This window comes from Musca domestica, unplaced genomic scaffold (genome assembly GCF_030504385.1).
Source record: "Musca domestica strain aabys unplaced genomic scaffold, Musca_domestica.polishedcontigs.V.1.1 3, whole genome shotgun sequence".
Lineage (NCBI taxonomy): Eukaryota > Metazoa > Arthropoda > Insecta > Diptera > Muscidae > Musca > Musca domestica.
Genome location: NW_026712299.1, coordinates 10,038,064 through 10,056,927, shown reverse-complemented (window position 1 = coordinate 10,056,927; position 18,864 = coordinate 10,038,064). Strand labels below are relative to the sequence as shown.

The window sequence follows — 18,864 nt, the reverse complement described above, 5'->3', positions numbered from 1 at the left end:
ACAAATACAACAAATCGGATGAACAATATATATAGGAGCTATAGCTATATCTGAACCGATCTTCACCAAATTTGACATACTATCTTCTAGACTCGCGTCGGTCGCGTGTGCCAAATTCCATCCCATTTGGTGTACAATAAAAGGTAAATCGGACGAAGTTATATATGGAAGCTATATCCAAATCAGAACCGATCTCGATAAAATTTAGCAAAGGTATTTCTGAGCTGCATTTGATATATTTCTCCAAATATTGTTGTTACAGAGTGCATATTACGGCTGCGGAGGACAATAATAACAGATCGGGTGAACAATATATATGGGAGCTATAGCTATATCTGAACCGATTTCGATCAAATTTGGCATACTTATTTTTAGGCCTAATTTGGTTGCATGTGCAAAATTCCATACTATTCGGGCTGATATTACACGTTTGGTGCACAATGTAAAGCAAATCGGACGAAGATTTATATGGGAGCTATATCTAAATTTTTACCGATTATCTCCAATTTCAATAGGGTACGTCCTTGGGCCAAACAAATGTTGTTTGGAAAATTTCAGCTCAATCGGATAATAAATGCGACCTGCATTTTGTTCACAAGAATACGTGGACAGACGGACGGATGGACAGACGGACTGACATGCATAAATCAACTCAGAAAGTGATTCTATGAAGGTTCTCAAAAGTAACTATGGGTCTATCTCGTTTCCTTCTCCATGTTACAAACAAATGCACAAAGACATAATACCCTGACCACCTTGTGGTATAGGGTATAAAAATATATCGGAGCAATATATATATAATAAGCGTATTGAAAAAATTAGGTTAAATGTGTAAACATCCATCCAATTAGAATCCATGAGATCGGATAAAGATATATATGGAAGCTATATCCAGATCTGATCCAATCTCGATAAAATTGGGCAGAGGTATTTCTGAAGAACTTAAATATCAAATCGGATGAAACATAAATATGCGAGCTAGCCATATCTTTACCGACTTTAACCTATTTTTTAAAGGAGTCCACTCCATTCGGCGGATGAAGATATGCATTGAACACCATCCAAATCTGAACCCATCTGTATAAAATCTGAGGGAATAATTTCCAAACTGCGTCTGATATCTAGGATATCCTTTGTAGATGAAATTTATATATGGGAAGTAGGGCTGTATCTGAATCCATTTTCAACAAATTTTAAGTACTTCAAGGTTGAATTCGATCGTATATACCTATTTGGACGAATATTACACGTATGGCGCACAATGAGATTGAAATCGGACTAAAGATATACAAGGTAGATACATCTAAATTTAGACTGATTCTCACCGATTTCAATAGGGTTGGTGGTGGGACCAAACAAATAATTTATTATGCATGTTCGAAACAAATGCACAAAGACATAATACCCTACACCACAGAGTAGCACAGGATAGAAATAGCAGAATCCCTGAACACGTATTCTATTCTTTATAAAAACAACCCTTATTCCCTCGCAAAAAACCTTAGAACTCAAGGACTGATTTTTTTAAAGAATTGTTCAGGGACAGATTTTTATTTAATGACAAAAAAAAAAAACTTAGCTAAAAAAAAACTTCAGTAACGGAGAACTAATTTTTTCTAAAGAAAAAAATATATTGGTTTCCAGAGACTTTCCTTTTAACTGAGATATTTTTTCTTCAGATTTTTTCTATACGAAAAAGACGTCATTCCTGGTCCTCAGAGAATAATTTTTAAAAAGTATACTCCTATCCCTGAGAACAAATTTAAAAAAGGAAAAAAATATTTTAGTCTCTTATTTCTGTCTTTTTTCTCCAGAAAAAAATCTTCAGTCCCTGAAAACAGTAGACAGGTTTTCTATGGACAGAAAACCTCCTACAAATCTTCTCTAGATAGAAGACTTGATACAAGTTTTCCAAGATAGTTCTCAGGTCTTTGGAGAGATTTTACATATCTTCAATAGATAAAATGCATTTCAATGTCTCCTTTAGGTAGAAATCCCAGTTTCTGTATATAAAATTACTTTAATGTCCATGGGTATACATATGCGCATAGAAGACCTGCAAATAAGAGCCTCTTATGGGTATTCTATAGATAAAAAAAAATTACATATCTTTCGGGGGAGTTCTTTGGATAGAAGACCTTAAAAAGTATTATTTGAAAGAATGACCTTGGAAAACTAGGTGTTTAGAAATAATAAAAAAGTTCCTTCGACAGCCTTTCTAGGAAGAGGGAAGGTCTTTCACATGCCTTTATAGCGCTTGTTTGGATAGAACTTTCTTGGGAAGGAAGACCAGGTCTTTTTTAATAGAGAAGTTTTTGGAGGTTATTTGGAAATAGTACAATTTATAGGGTCTGTCTCCAGCTCTTATTCGAAAAAAATGATCTTTCACATGTCTTCGACAGGAACAAGATTTTTCTGAGTTGTAAAAAATTCCATCCACAAATTGTATTTCAAAGATACTCTTTAATTACAAGTACTTTTACAGATCTCCTATGAATAAATAGATTCTCTTAAGATAAAAGGCTTCTTTAAAGCCTGTCTAAGCTAGAAAACCCTTACAAAGACAACTTTAAATTGAAGGCCGCTGGGAGGTACTTGAAAAAGTACAGGATATATAGGTCTTCCCCATCAACAACAGTTTCAAGAGCTTCAGAGAATAAAATACCTGTAGAAGATCTGTTTTATCTAAAAGCCGTTCGTTATATTGCTAATGTTTTCTGCAGTGAGGACTCTTGACTGACCCATCAATGTCCAGACGAAACGGTTAAAGCTTGGAGCTCGAAATTTGGCATAAGTGTGGCTGATAATATTAAAGTGTGGAAGAAGTCGGAAATTTTGAAATTGCTTACTATAGGAGTACCAAAATACTAAAACGTACCAAATTGTATTACACCGTTACAGAGCGATCTGTAAAAGTTATGTATTATAGAAATCGGATATTATTAGTTTCATGGGGCCAAAAAGTTGTAAGAACTCGAAATGTTGGTCCTAGACCCACGAAGTTATATATGGATCTTCGTCATGTTCAGTCGATCTAGGTATGCATATGTGTTAACTTGCAATCACGCTACAGGTCGTGATGGTCTGATCCTCACGAAATGATAGTCTGGAGATGAAGTTAGGGTAGGGGGAGATGATCGCAATGTATTGGTTTTGATTTTGGAGTTTCTCCACAGGTCACAACTATAGATCGAACGAAGCGGAATTTTGCATTGGGTGAGAGTACGGGCCAAGGGTGCAATGGACCATAACTTTGTGTGAAATTGTTCCGAATACCTTTTAGCACCACAAAGGGTTACCCCTTTTTATTTAGGGTAAACTTCATCGGTCAAAAATCAAAGGTAAAAGTATTTCAAAAACGCAGTCGTCCGAAATGGATGGATGGACCTATGTAGGCTTTTTAGGGTATTACTTGGTAGGCCCCGCACGATTGCAGCCATTACTTACTTGTTTTTATAAATCTACAAAGGTTGCCTATTGGGGAAAAATAGGTATGAAGGCCCCACAGTTACTAATAGGCAAAAATGGGGTAGTTCATTGAAAATAGAACAAGTAAAAATGCAGTAAGTTCGGCCGGGCCGAACTTTGAATACCCTCCACCATTTGGAACGAATTAGAAAATATTCAAAAACATAAAATCTATTGAAAATTCTATTAAAATCTTTAAAATACCTAATATTGGAAGGTGCCGATATATGGGGGGATATACGCTATTGTGGACCTATATAGACAAATCTATGTCTGGGGGTAAAGTACTCACAAGGAAATCCTTGTGTGGATTTTCAGATAATTCCATTGGGAAATGTGGCTAAAATCATCAAAATCCCGAATATCGGGGGTACCGTTATATGGGGGATATACGATATTGTGGACCTATATAGACAATTCCGTTTCAGGGGTAAAGTGCTCACAAAGAACTCCGTGTGTGGATTTTCAGACAATACGATTGGAAGATGTGGCTAAAATCATCAAAATACCGAATATCGTGGGGTACCGTTATATGGGGGCTATACGTTATCGTTAACCTATATAGAGAATTCTCTGTCGGGCGGTAAAGTGCTCACAAAGAACCCCTTGTGTACAAAGAACCCCTTGTGACCATTCCGTTGAAAAATATGGCTAAAAACATCAGAGGCTACCGTTATATAAGGGCTATACGATACCGTGGACCTATATAGATAATTCTCTGTCGAGGTATAAAGTACCCACAAGGAACTCCTTGTGTGGATTTTCAGACAATTCCGATAAAAAAAATGTGGGTAAAATCATAAAAATACCGAATATCGGGGGGTACCGTTATATGGGGGATAAACGATATCGTGGACCTGTATAGACAATTCTTTTTCAGGGGGTAAAATGCCCACTAGGGACTCCTTTTGTGGATTTTCAGACAATTCCATTGAAAAATGTGGATAAAATCATCAAAAAACCAAATATCCGGGGTACCGTTATATGGGGGCTATACGATATCGTGGACCTGTATAGACAATTTTCTCTCAGGGGGTAAAGTACTCACAAGGAACTACTTGTGTGGAATTTCAGACAATTCCGTTTAAAAATGTGGCTAAAATCATCAAAATGCCGAATACCGGGGGGTACCGTTATATGGAGGCTATACGATATTGTAGACCTATATATATATATAATTCTCTGCCGAGGTATAAAGTACCCAAAAGGAATTACTTGTGTGGATTTTCAGACAATTCCATTGAAAAATGTGGCTAACATCATCAAAATACCGAATATCGGGGGTATCGTTATATGGGGGCTATACGATATCGTGGACCCATGTACCCCATCTTCGAACTTGGCCTGCCTGCAGACAAAAGAGAGATCTGTGCAAAATTTTAGCTTCCTATCTTAATTTGTTTAGACTGTAGCGTGATTACAACAGACGGACAGACGGACGGACAGGGCTAAATTGTCTTAGAATTTTACCCTGATCAAGAATATATATACTTTGTTGGGTCTAAAATGATTATTTAGATGAGTTACAAACGGAATGACGAACTTAATATACGCTCCATACTTTTTTTGGTGGAGGGTATAAAAAATGCAGGACGAAGAGTTACTAAATGTGATTTTAAGCTAATAGGACTATATTAAATTATGCAAAAATTTATAAACATGATCAGATTGAAGTATTATTTCAATTCATTATTTTAAAATCGATGAATTCTTAGCCTTAAGATGGAACTGCCTTCTTTTATTTTATTTTATTTTATTTTTTTTGTGACTACAAATTAATTTCTACTTCTTAGCATAAAATAAAACATCTCGTCTCCCTCTTAGACCTTAACAAGAAATTTTCAACTTTTTTATTTAAATAGGATTTACTTAAAGCCAAACTGTTTAACTTAAATGACAGGGCGCCATTGCTCTTCATTTGTTTTATTTTTGCTATTATTTTTCCAACAATAGTTGGATTACGATAAATATACCTCAAATGGTCGAAGAAAATGAGTTTATAAAAACGTTGAGCCACCAATGATACCACACTCACACTCATACAAGCGTATCTTTAGTTTAAGATCCTGACATTTGTCCATTGTCTTATGGCAAACGGACATGGCCGGGACAAGAAAGATTAAATCGTTAAATCTACATTTAATGTTAATGCTAATGTTCCCGGGCTCATTGTTGTTCTTCATCGTCGTCGTCGTCCTCATCGTCATCGTCTGCTTGTTTACTTATCTACTTATTCTTTAAGTTTTATTGTTCTTGTTCTTGTTATTATTGTTATTGTTGTTCCAAAAGCTAACATTTTCCTTTTCTCTCTTTTTTTCGTTTCGTTTCGTGCCATTTCTTCTCTTGTTTATTTCAGGTGATTCAATTATATTAAATTGCCAGGCAGATGGCACACCCACACCCGAAATTCTATGGTACAAAGATGCTAATCCCGTTGATCCCTCGCCTACTGTTGGCATCTTTAATGATGGCACCGAATTACGGATCTCCACCATACGGCACGAGGATATTGGAGAATATACTTGCATTGCACGCAATGGTGAGGGACAAGTCTCCCATACGGCCCGTGTTATAATAGCGGGCGGCGCTGTAATCATGGTAAAATTTTTGTTTTTGAACATGACTAACCCATTACTCATCAGAACCTCAAATAACCAAGAAATCCCACCCCCCCCCCCAAACCGAAATAACCCACAATCCCCCCCTTCCCCACCTATACTTTTTGCAAAGAAAAAAAGAAATAACATAACCACAAAATAAGTAAATCTCCCCCCGTTTATGTGTTAAGACATTAGAAATCCGCTAAGGAATTTTAAATGCAAAGCAACAACAAGAAAGAAAAGTTATGAATTTTTAGTTAAAATGTCTTCTCTAGACCAGCAACCCCTTGTTGTCGGTTTTCGTCAATTGTTTGTTTGCCATGTAATCTGGTTTGTTTAGTCCATTGTAAATGGCTGTGGTAATAAAGACATGTAAAAAAGAAGATGCGGGTCCTAGAACCAACCAACGACAAGGTCAACATTGCAGCAAGTGGTTGTTGGTGTTGGGGGTTATTTGAATTTTAATGTTTGAATTTAAATACCCACCTCAAATGGTGGCAAACGAATATAAACACAAAATTCCGAAAGGGTGTAAAATATGAAAATGTCAGAAATAATGCTAATATAAAGCAGAATATGGATCGTTTTTCTTTAAAAAAAAGTCTCAGCTCCTAGAGACTGATGTTTTTAAGGAAAAAATATCGAAATTAACAAAGACTGCTATTTTCAAGGGAATAAAATGTCTCAACCCCTAAGGACTATTTTTTCCATAGTTCATGACCTGAGGACCGATTTTTTCTGTAGAAGAAATTTCTTCCGTCCCTGGGGTCTAAATGTTTTCCATAAGTTTGGCCAAAGGACGAACTCAATTAAAATTGGTATGGATTTGTCCAAATTTACATGTAGCTCCCCTATATTTCTTCGTCCGATTTCAATTTTATTGTGCGCCATATGTGTAAATTCCTACAAATAGAATGTATTTCGGCACATGAGACCGAATTCAGCCTGGAAGGAAGTACTCTCATTTTGGCGAAAATAGGTTCATATGTAGCTATAGCTCTCATATAAGTAACACCCATCGTAAATAACTGACTGCCGAATTGTCCGAGAATAAACGCCCAACAGAGGAAACGGCAGAAATTAGAATCTTGAAATTTTGTAAGGGCATTCGTACTAAAAGGATACGAAAAGTACTAAAATGTACTAAATATTGAATATTTTGTATTGGACAACCAGACCTCAAGGCCTGACGATTTTTCTATAGAAAAAAATAAGACCTCAAGACCTAACGTTTTTTTTTTTCTATAAAAAAATCAGACCTCAAGGCCTGACGTTTTTTGTTTCTATAGAAGAAAATCAGACCTCAAGGCCTGACAATTTTGTTCTATAGAATTTTTTTTCTCTGACACTAAGGAATATAGAATGTTTTTGATAGAAACAGTCTTTAGGGCCTGTCGTTTTTTTTCTATTTAAAAAAATAGTCCTTAAGGCCTTACAAATTATTTCTATAGAAAAAAATTGTTAGGCCTTATGGACTAATATTTTTTTAAAAAATCAGTCCTCAAGGCCTGGTGATGCTTTCTGTAGAAAAAATCTGACCTCAAAGTCTGAACAATTATTTTCCATAGAAAAAAAATTCGTCACGTATTGAGGTCCTATTTTTGCTATAGGAAAAAATTCGTCAGACATTGAGGCCTGATTTTTTTCTATAAAAAAAATCGTCAGATCTGATATTTTCTATTGGAAAAAATTGTCAGGTCTGATTTTTTTCTATATGAGAAAAAATTCGGCAGGTCTGATTTTTTTTTTCATAGGAAAGAAATCGTCAGTTCTGATTTTTACTGTAGGAAAAAATTCGTCAGGTCTGATCCTTTCCTATAGAAAAAAATTCGTCAGGCTTTGAGGACTGATTTTTTTCTACAAAAAAAATTCGACAGGCCTTGAGGACTGATTTTTAATAAAATATTAGTCCTCAAGGCCTAACAACTTTTTTTCTATGGAAATAATTCGTAAGGCCTTATGGACTATTTTTTTAAAGACTGTTTCTTCCAAAAAATAAAAAAAAAAGTTCTGTAGTCCTTAGTGCCAGAAAAAAAGATCATTGGAAAAATTTCCTGGGTCCATAAAGGCTGGTTTTTTTTTTTTTTTTTCTAAAAAAAATAATCTCAGTCCATGTGATTATTGAGTATGAGAATAAAATACTTCATTTCTTAAAGATTGATTTCTTTCTATTTAAATTTATTTTCTATAGAAAAAACTCCTCAGATCCAGCCACTGGGAGGACTTTTCCTCAAGTTTTTTCCATGGACAATTTATTGCTTTATTGCTTTGTCTCTGTGGACTAGTTAATTGATTTTGCAGTTTCGGAAGTTTTTTTCGAAGATCTGTTCTCTAATGAAAAAGTTTTCCATTTTTCAGTTCCCGGGGTTTTTTTACAGAAATATGTCTCGGTCTCTAAAAAGAGATTTTTTATAGAAAAATATCTATGAAAATAGATTCCAAAATCTCTTTAATTGCCAATTTTTCTCTTAATTTCAATTTGTGTCAAATTTTTATATTTTATAATTGCATAATATGGCTAGTGTATCTACTCAAATGAAATTATAACATTTTCCAAATGCACAGACATTTGCATTGCCTTTTTGGGTGAGTGCTCTCTATTTTCCTGTGGCAAATATCTTGCATGGCATACAAAACGTGTTTGCATTAATTTAAACATTGTACAAGAGAAGTTTAAATAATACAAAATAAAATATTGCATTGCACTAATTAAGCCTTTTGGGTATTCAGGTACATACATTAGGGTGGATCATAAAACGATCCAAAATTCTCGCATTGGATATTGAACAATTTGAATAAATTGAAATGTGTGAATTTATATTGATAAAATAAAAACACTGGTTAGCAAAGGCAAAATACGTACGGGTTCAATCATGGGTTCGAAAAAATGGAAAACCCTTAAAATAAATGAAATAATGCCATATAGTCCTGCAAAAAATTTAACCTTTGTTTTTTATGCATAGTATTGTAGTATGGTATTGTGGGATCTACAGGGTGAGATAAAAAACTGCAACAAAGTCAAACCCCATAATGTTTAAATTTTTTTTAATATATTGAATTAAAGCAAAAAATGTCGGAAATAGCATAAAATTTTAGAATAAGTTTAGATTTTTTCGAATTGGTAACCTTTGCCCGAATGTTGCTCTGAGGTATTTTGGCCCATTTCCAGCGAAGCTCTTGCTTGAGGTGATCGACACTTTGGTATTTTTAGTGCCAACCTTGCTTTCCAAAATACTTCAGACACAATTGTCCAACGGATTGGTATCGGGAGATTTTGGTGGCCATTGTGCGCTGGAAATAAAGTAAGGAACCTTATTTTGTAGCAATTCTTGGGTGGCGCGTGCTGAGTGCGATGGTGCTGAGTCCTGTTGGAATGTCCAAGGTCTACGGCCAAAATATTTGCGAGCCCAAGACTTTAATATACTCTCCAGAATATTTTCGCGATAATATTCGGCATTTATTCTGATGCCACGGTCGATTTATACAGGCGGAGAGCGACCATCTTCTTTTATTGCGGCACATACCATCCCCATTGCCGGCGCCTGATATCATTTTGTTGGACAACGAATGTTTTCTCATCAGGGAAAACCAAATTCGACAGTTCACCCCTTTCGGCCTAGCGAATCAACTCTTTAGCTCTTTTGAGTCTATTTTCCTTCTGTTGCGGTGTAAGTTCTTGCACTTTTTGAAATTTCAATGGCTTTACCCCGAGCTCATTTTTCAATATTTGCCGAATTGAATATTGCGATATGTTCAGCTCACGCCATTTTTCGGCCACTTTTCGAACCATTTCTGCTGATGTTGCTAGTTTCTTCCGTCCACTCCCTTGACGTCGGTCTACGCTACCAGTATCACGGTAACGAGCGATGGTACGAGACACAAAAGATTTATTCACATTTAAATGCTGGATTGCTCTAACCATAGCCAGCTGTCGTCGAATGTCTTAGAGATGACAGCAGTCTGAAGTTGGTTGCAGTTTTTTCGTCTCACCCTGTAGTATTGTATTGTGAGATATACGTCTTCATGCTTTTCTCGTAAAACTTCATTCGCAGTATTCTGAAAAGCGCACTCAGAACAATTTCATTCGGTCGAATTTTTTTGAATAGCGGATAAAAGAATTTGGCCCATATTATTATTTATTAATATAGTTCTAGTTCCAAAAATTATATAATATTTGTGGGATTGTTGTTTTCTTCTCTTTTTATCTATTCAGGATAATTGGCGTGAATAATAGGCAATTGATTGGCCACATATTAAACAATATTCCATTTTTTTTTCACAAAAATTACCCTTTTCAATTCCACCTAAATTTCCCCCACCCATTCTAAATCAATTATTATATCAATGTTATTAGCAAAGCAAACCTTGTGCTCTCCACTTTGAAAATCCACAACAAAAAAGGTTCTAAATGAAAATTCAATACCGTCAAACGAAAAACTTCCATTGCAAAGTAATCCTTATACCAAAAACAAAGACCCAACCAATATCAGGGGGTCATGTAAATTTAGTCCCTCAGTGTATTCTACTCCGCCACCACAGTTTTGTGCACCAACACAATTTGCCAAAGGCTTTCTGATGTTTGGCGTAAATGTTCCATGAAAGAAAAAAAAAAAACAAAAACCAAATAACGCTTGTGTTATAAATCAAAATAAGAAGGAAAAAAAGCACAGAACAACAAAAACAGCAATAATAAAAAAGTATTCTAACAATATCAAGTACAGAACTATAACCTTAAAAGAGAAATATTGTTTTTGAAGCAGGAGGAGAGGGGGATGAAGAACTTCAATGCTGTTTGTGCAAAACTTAAGTTAGTATTCCTAATGTATGTGCTCGCATATACACACACACGTACGTATGTATTTGAGGGTAAAATACAAAATGTCTTAATCTACAAAATATGGTTAAATCCCTGACAGGGATATCTCCAGCGATTTTTAAATAAATGACATGATCAGGTACCTTGAGCACTAATGGAATCCCAGACTGACTTTTTGAAAACTTGATACTTGAACTTTTTATTAAGGTTACAAAAAATTCTAAACTTTACACTACAATTGATATTGAGGTCAGTGTCGGTTTCTAAGGCTTAAGACGTTGAAATAGCTTTCTATAAATTCAAAAGGTATGCTTGAACTTTTGTATGCCCCCAGCCGTATATATCTTTTGAAACAGGCAAAGACCGTTCTGGCTGGTTAGCACAATAACTTTCGAAATGAAGTATTGAATTTGATCCAAACATTGGATATCCTAATATTTTTTTTTCAAATCTAGAGAAAATTCTAAAGTGGATAATATCTTTCCAGTGCATCCTCTTCTGGCACCTCTACAATTGTTTTTTTTTTTTTTCAAATTAAGTGTTTTAGAGAAAGCAAATTAAGTATCCGATTTCGTTCAAACCTTTCACATTGTAATACCTACTAGGTTTACTGAACTATTGAAAGTTCGCATTCCAATGTAACCTATATAGAAGAGGAAAATATCCCCTCTTACTCATTTGTTGACATTTTCGAATTTTTATTCCTTGGAATCCTTACATTTAATGTACATAGTGTCTTCGCAATACGAACATTATTTTTCTCGAACATTCTAGCACTCAAGCGAGCCATAAAAGCCATTTTAAGGTTCTTTTTCAATAAATGGGGAAACCTTTTAGTTATTGGGTATTGAATATATTTTCCTATCCATTTGGCTTTAACTTGATTTCTGCAGGCATCTAATAGGAGATAAGTTTGCTCCATTCTGAGAACGGAAACACTACTTTCAATTTCAATATGTTGACGTCTAAGATTCCAAATTTCTAAGGTGCTAAAAATGTGGAGAGATTTTGGAATAATGTTATTTATACCAACTTATATGGAAGAATGCTGAATATTAAACACCTACAACTACCTTCAATATCTTTTAATTTGGGACCTTTCTCCCAGTAAACGATCTGAATGAGATCACGACCTATAAATAGATCTTTCCGATGGGATAACGGCAACAACACTCTCGAGACAATGACTTAAACTTATCTTGAAGGCCAAGAGGGCTCTGAGGCAAGCTACTTTACTACCATCGGGCAGATAAAGGCGACCTTAAAAACTCACTTCTGACCACACGGAGACCCAGTCCATAAAAAACGTCCAGAAAAAGAATGTACCCCAAAAGTTGGACCTTTGTATGACCCTGAGGACAGCAAAATTAAATGTCGGGACTCATAAACTTAGATCTCTTTACCACTTACCATCTTGGAAAGAGGAAGTTCATTTGGGAAATCATGCAATGTGGATAAGAAGTCCAATACGAAGTTCATACGAATAAGTCATCCCCTTCCCATACCCTCAATCAGAAAAAGCGACCTCAACCCTATTTTTGGTATTCAAAGACTTTAAATCTCAATTCAAAATTAAATCCAGTAAAAGACGGAAGTGTTTTTGGAATAAGAGTATCTGGAGACACTTTCTTGGAGTTTCTCGAGAAAACTGAGGGTAGATGGCTTCTAGTCGGGGTCGTCGAAGGGATATTGCATTTTCTGATAGGAAATTCAGAGTTTGATTGCGACACACTTTACTAAGACATGAAAATAAGCTGATTCGAAATTGAGGCTTCCAAGAACAGGGCCCAAGAAAAAACTTAATTTACATGAATTTCTTAGATATTTAAATTTCTAATTTTTATAACCTCATCCTTTGGGCAAAAACGATATATAGGGGTTTTGGATTTAGGTCTGAAATCAGTTTCAGGGAGTTTAAAGTCGATCCATCGTATGCTGGCTGATGCGCATGAAAACTCTCAAAGGAGGTATACAATTTCGTCACTATTTGGGACATCGGAAAATTTCTGTTAAATTTAGATGAAGGCCAGAGATGGATGTAATCGACCCACTTCTTCTCGTACCTCCCACACAAAAGGTCAATATTGTCATATGAAATAATTTACCAAATATGAAGCAAAGAAGGCATTTGCTCGTTATATGTAAGCTCTATGTACCTTCGGGAAACGCACGAAGGTTCAAAAATTTCAATAACACTGTGCAACATAAAAATTATTTACAGCAAAAATTTAGCAGATTATGAAAAGGGAGCTAAGAATAAATGAAACATGCATCGGCCTTTGCAAATTTAAATCGTGAAGTAACCTAACTTAAGGGGTAAAGTTCCCCCCAGTGAGATTGAGGTTCGAATATTTCTTCTTTTGACACTTTCTCCTTAAAACTCGAAAAAAGTCCAAAGAAAATTTATAAAAAATTAATAAAATATTTTCGCGTTTTTTCCTTTTTTGGAACAATGTTTCCAAATATTTTCCTGAATAAGTCTGTGGAGACTTGTAGTAGATTTTGGCGTAGAGTATTTTTGTCTTTGACGTGATCCTTCTAACATTATGCTTTCTTTAAGAATTTTACATAAACTTACATGAAGTACGGTTTTATCGCTAAAATATATTTTTAATATATTAGAATTCCTGGCGTTTATGTAAGATTTCGAATTTCGGCGTCTTCTAACATCTTTAGTAGAATTTTATGGCAAATAGTTTTAAAGAATATTTTGCCTTGTTATGATGCCGTTTAAAAGGAATTTATTTTTAAATATTTTAAAAAAGACCTAGAAGATCCATTTGTTAACTCGCTCGTTGTTAAGATTTTCGACAAAAGTAATCCTCCTGTTTTAATTTGAAATATTGCCGAAGAAACTATATACGTAAAATGCTAGGATTCTAAGGAGTCTTAACTCGAAAATTAGAAAGAATGTGGAAAAGAGGCGAACTTTCCCCTTCTATTTGCGGTGTTAACTTTCAAAACGGCGATACACGTATTGTTCCTTTTTTAGCTTTACTTTAATAATCCGCTGGATCTTCCCAGCAATTACTTTTGAGGTCGCACAACCGAACAGACAACTTTGCTTAATCGCTTGAGGGTTTGAATTTTTGGCTGGAATTTGGATCCGAAATTTTCACAAAAATGTGGTAGATGATGGACTTTACCCTTTAGAGTACTTGAAAAGCTAAACTTTCAAGACGTCGTTACACTTGTCTTCTATTTTAAGCTCTACTTTCATGATATTTTGAGTTTTCCTATAAAGATCTCTTCACACTTGATCTCCCTACACAATTTATATAAAGCTCGAAATCCATCGATTTTCAGCACGATTTTTTATTACAAAGAAGTATGCATGAAATTTAATTTTAAGTGACAAATAATAAGGTAGCCCCGCGTTGGGCGCCATATAGAAATATAAATTATCTATGTTCATTTTGGGCGCCACGCTAAATGCGAAGTTGTAGTCAAATTTGGTATCCATACCAAAGTCAAGACGTAAGTGAAACGTTGGGCGCCACACACGTCTTTATGTTCGATATCGGTAAATTGGCCCCCTAGATCGTTCGATCTAATGCTTTTAAACTATTTTTGGTGAGGCTATATTAAATCTAATGTCTATACAGACATTCCTGCTTAAATTGAGGCATTTTAAGACAGCATTAAAGCATTTAATCGTAAAATACTGGCCGAAAGATTATTTTTAAAATGGGACTACTTCGATGGACCATTTGATCAACTTTATTAGCATGAAATAATCTTCAGACATTAAATTATATGGACCCTACTTTCAGTTCAAATAAATATTTCAAGCATTTTTCTGAATTTTATTTTTTTGTGTCAGTGCCAAAGCTTTCATTGGCCAACCAAAATATTAGTTAAGCCCCTTCACATTCTAACCAGATTATTTACATTGCCATGCTAACAGCCTTAAATTGTGAATATTAATACTTATCCCAGGCAAAACACATACATATACACATGCCCCAACACATACAACAAGATTTATATTTTTATTCAGTTGGATGGGTGTGTGTGTGTGTGTGTGTAAGCGTGTTTGCGTTTGTTTGTAATTTGTGGAGACTTCCAACAAACATGAGGAGTTAAGCTTAATTTTCTTTGTGGTTGTAAACAAACTTTGTTTTAAATATAACCCTGCCGTACCACACTAGAGGGCGGCGGGAGCTCAGGGGCTACGGTTGAGGCCAATGTTACAAGTCACTTAGTTTATGTGAGTTTGTGGGTTTGGCTACATAATCCCTGGCATACATACATCCATAATGTAGCCCTTTCTCTGTGCCGTTTGGGGCGCGTTATAAAAGTCATTCGCTGCTTCGAATAGCAGAAAACCCCCCTCCCAACTAATACTAATGCATTATACAAACAAAATTAGTTAAGCGCAAAATATGCACGTAACGAGCAAACGAACGAATGAACGACCGAACGGAAGTTACATGAATTTTGATGGGCAATCTGCGCAAAGCATATCAAACACATTTACCATCGATGGTGTGAGTGTATGTCAGTTTGTGTGTGTGTTTGCGACAAACATTCAAATATAAATAAGACTATTAGTTGTGGCGGCTTTATGCAAAGCAATGACATTAAGCGCATTTCTATTTGTTGTTTTTTGTATGTTTGTATTTGTGTATGGATGTATGTGTGTGTCTATCACACAATATATTAGGATAACCTTTGGATAATATTTCACACATGAAAAAGCTAAATTCGCTTTCCAACAATAGGAAATCCTCCTAATAATAAAATTCACAAAAAAAAACGGAATCCCAACACATAAACCTATTTATAATTTAAACCGTTTTGACAGAAAATTGTATGCCGTTATGGCTTTTGCTTTCTGCTTTTATTTATTTTTGGTTATGGAACACTGTGTGTGTTAGAGAGGGAGAGAGAGAGGATGTCATATTGTCTTATGGTAGGGGGATAATGATTCTGCAATGGTAGAATGGGCATGACATCTGCCGCTAATGCCGGAAACGGAAGTATACATTATATATACAACAAAATATAACTGTCAAAATATTAGAAGAGCCGCATGTAAGCAACAGCCTGAAGCAGGTTATTCGGAAAGGAAAAAAAATATTTTAATATTTCCTGCTTTAAAATTTAATCTTCAGAACTCAAAATTCAGTAGGAGATCGTAGAGGATGTTTTAATGCAAATATATACATAGTTGTAATTTAGATATCGTATGAGAGGTCAGATTAATACGAAGAACATTTTTAGTCTCTAAAAGCAATGTGAAACATATGTATCCATAAATCCTGACCATGTTAGAAACTTTTGGTCGCCGTTCCGAGAGATGTATACCCTCAGTATTTTGAAACTTTAAATTTTGTATATCCTTAAAGACACCTACATCTTCACCCTATATCTATTCGGAAAGGAAAATGGATATTCGGAGAGGAAAGACATTTTTTTTTTAATATTTCCTGCTTTAAAATTTAATGTGCTGTACTCAAAATTCAGTAGGAGATCGTAGAGGATGTTTAAAGCATAAAGCATATATAGAGGGGAGAATGTCGTTATAATTTAAATATGGTGCGAGAGATCAGATTAATACGAATAGCATTTTCAGTCTCTAAAAGCAATCTCAAATACATGTGTCCATAAATCCTGGCAATACCGATAACATGTTAGAAACTTTGGTCACCGTTCCGAGAGATATTTACCCTCAGTATTTGAAACTTTAAATTTTATATATCCTTAAAAGGGACTACGTCTTTACACTAGATCTAACAAAGAGTGATTTTTTAAGAGTTATAGGTATATTAAAAAAAAAACAAAATTTAGAAGAAGGTATAAAATATTTATTTGAATTGATAAAACGGTCTATATAATTTTATGATTGAAGATTATTGCATGCAAATTTTGACCGCGACTGAGCCTTCGATGGCCCGTTTTAGGGGAACGTTGATCGGTTTTCTCAAAGTGTGACATACTCTTTCCAACATTCCTAATGCTTCAATTCAAGCGGGCTCGTCGGTATAGACAGGAGCTTTGCTTTTTCCATGCCTTATGCATGAACTGCCTTTCAAGAAATTCAATATCCCTTAGACGACCGCGACTAGAAGCCAGGTAAAGCTTTCCAAATGAACTCTAACTCTATTTAATTTTTTTTTTCTGGATGATGTAATAAGAAGTGGATGACCTTGACTTTTTACCAACCGGGCATTATGTCCCAAATGCACTTTCTCTTCTAACGAAAAATGTCGGAAATAGCATCAAATTTTTGAAAAAGTTCAGATTTGTTCGAATTGGTCACCTTTGGCACGAATTATGGCCTTCAAACGGCCAATGAAACCGTCACACGCTGCCCTAATGTTGCTCTACGGTATTTTGGCCCAATTTTTTAGTGCCAACCTTGGGTTTTCAAAATACTCAAGACACAATAGTCCAACGAATTGGAATCCGGAGATTTTGGGGGCTGGAAATGAAGCGAGGAACCTCATTTCCTAACCATTCTTGTGTGGCGCGTGCTGAGTGCTATGGTGCTGAGTCCCCTTGGAATGTCCAAGGTCTGCGGCCAAGATGTTTGCGTGCTCAAGGCTTTAATACATTTTCGCGATAATATTCGGCATTTATTCTGATGCCACCGTCGATTAATACCAACGGAGAGCGAGACCGCCGGCTATGGTGATGGTGTGGGCTGCCATAACAGCCGACGAGTTCTGGTGGACAACCGAAGTGCACCATCACCATAGCCAGCGCTTGAGTTCTGGTGGCCAACCGAAGGTGCACATTATCAGCTGACGTCTTTGGCAAGTAAACACGATCATTTTGTTTGTTAACAAACTGCTGGACAACGAATTTTTTCTCATCGGAGAAAATCAAATTTGGCAATTCACCACTTTCGGCCAAGCGAAGCAACACTTTAGCTCTTTTGAGTCTATTTCTTTCCGTTGCGGTGTAAGTTCTTGCACTTTTTGGAATTTCAATGGCTTTACCCCGAGTTCATTTTTCATTATTCGCCGAATTGAATATTGCGATATGTTCAGCTCACGAGCCATTTTTTGGCCACTGCTAAGCGGTTTTCAATCAAGTCACTTCTTTACTTTTCGAACCATTTCTTCTGATGTTGATGTTGCTGTTTTCTTCCGTCCATTTCCTTGACGTCGGGCTACGCTACCAGTATCACCGTAACGAGCGATGATACGAGACACAAAAAAATTTATTTGAATTTAAATGCTGGAGTGCTCTAACTATAGCCACTTGTGGTTTTCCAGCCGAATATAAAAAAAAATCACGCTATTACGCTTGAATTCTTAGAAATGACAGCAGTCTGAAGTTTGTTGCAGTTTTTCATCTCATCCTGTACGCCTTTTTGGCTTTTAGGAAGGATAAAGACTTTTTATGTGTTCTGGGAACTATTAAAGAATTTTATAGCAAATAACTTTGTAGAATAATTTAAGTTGGGATCGTATTCCGTTTAAAGGGAGTTTTTGACCATATTTTGATACAAGGACCAAAAAGTCTACTTGAACGACTCGTTTAGAGGTTGAAACTGTCGGCCAAATATTCCACGTATTTCTATCAGTAATATGGCCGAAGACACTTTATGTAAAACATGCTAGGATTTTAATGACGTTCATAGATTTCCAAAAAATGTTAACAAGTTGTCCTCAGTGTTAAGGAGTGTTCAAGATGCAAACTTTCAAGACGCTGCTTATATTTTAAGCTCTACTTTCAAAATGTACTCAGTTTTTCCTATTTTTTCCTAATTTTTCCTAATTTTTACCGGGAAATTACTATTTTTTTCTACAAATATTAACAGAAATTGCTATTCTCCGAAATTAGGTGCACCCATATTTTCCGGATTTCTTAGTTTTAGTATATTTGTTATCAAATACCGTTCTGAATTTAGAAATCAGTGACGATAAAAATTTATATTTTCTTTAGGAAAATAAAATTCTGAACAAATGTTTGTGGCCCTTAAAATTCGGTATTTGGCAAATGTTCCCTAGGATATTGAGTGTTTTT

At 35.5% G+C, this 18,864-nt stretch overlaps 1 protein-coding gene across 3 annotated transcripts in view; it reads left to right on the top strand.

Moving 5' to 3' along the window:
- The window catches only part of LOC101901176 (protein turtle), a 379,534-nt gene that overhangs the window by 226,204 nt on the left and 134,466 nt on the right, over nucleotides 1-18,864 (top strand). For all 3 annotated transcript variants that reach the window (XM_059124789.1, XM_059124788.1, XM_059124790.1), the window contains one exon: nucleotides 5,825-6,066. In XM_059124789.1, coding sequence (XP_058980772.1) covers nucleotides 5,825-6,066 — 242 coding nt within the window. The remainder of the gene's footprint in view (nucleotides 1-5,824; nucleotides 6,067-18,864) is intronic.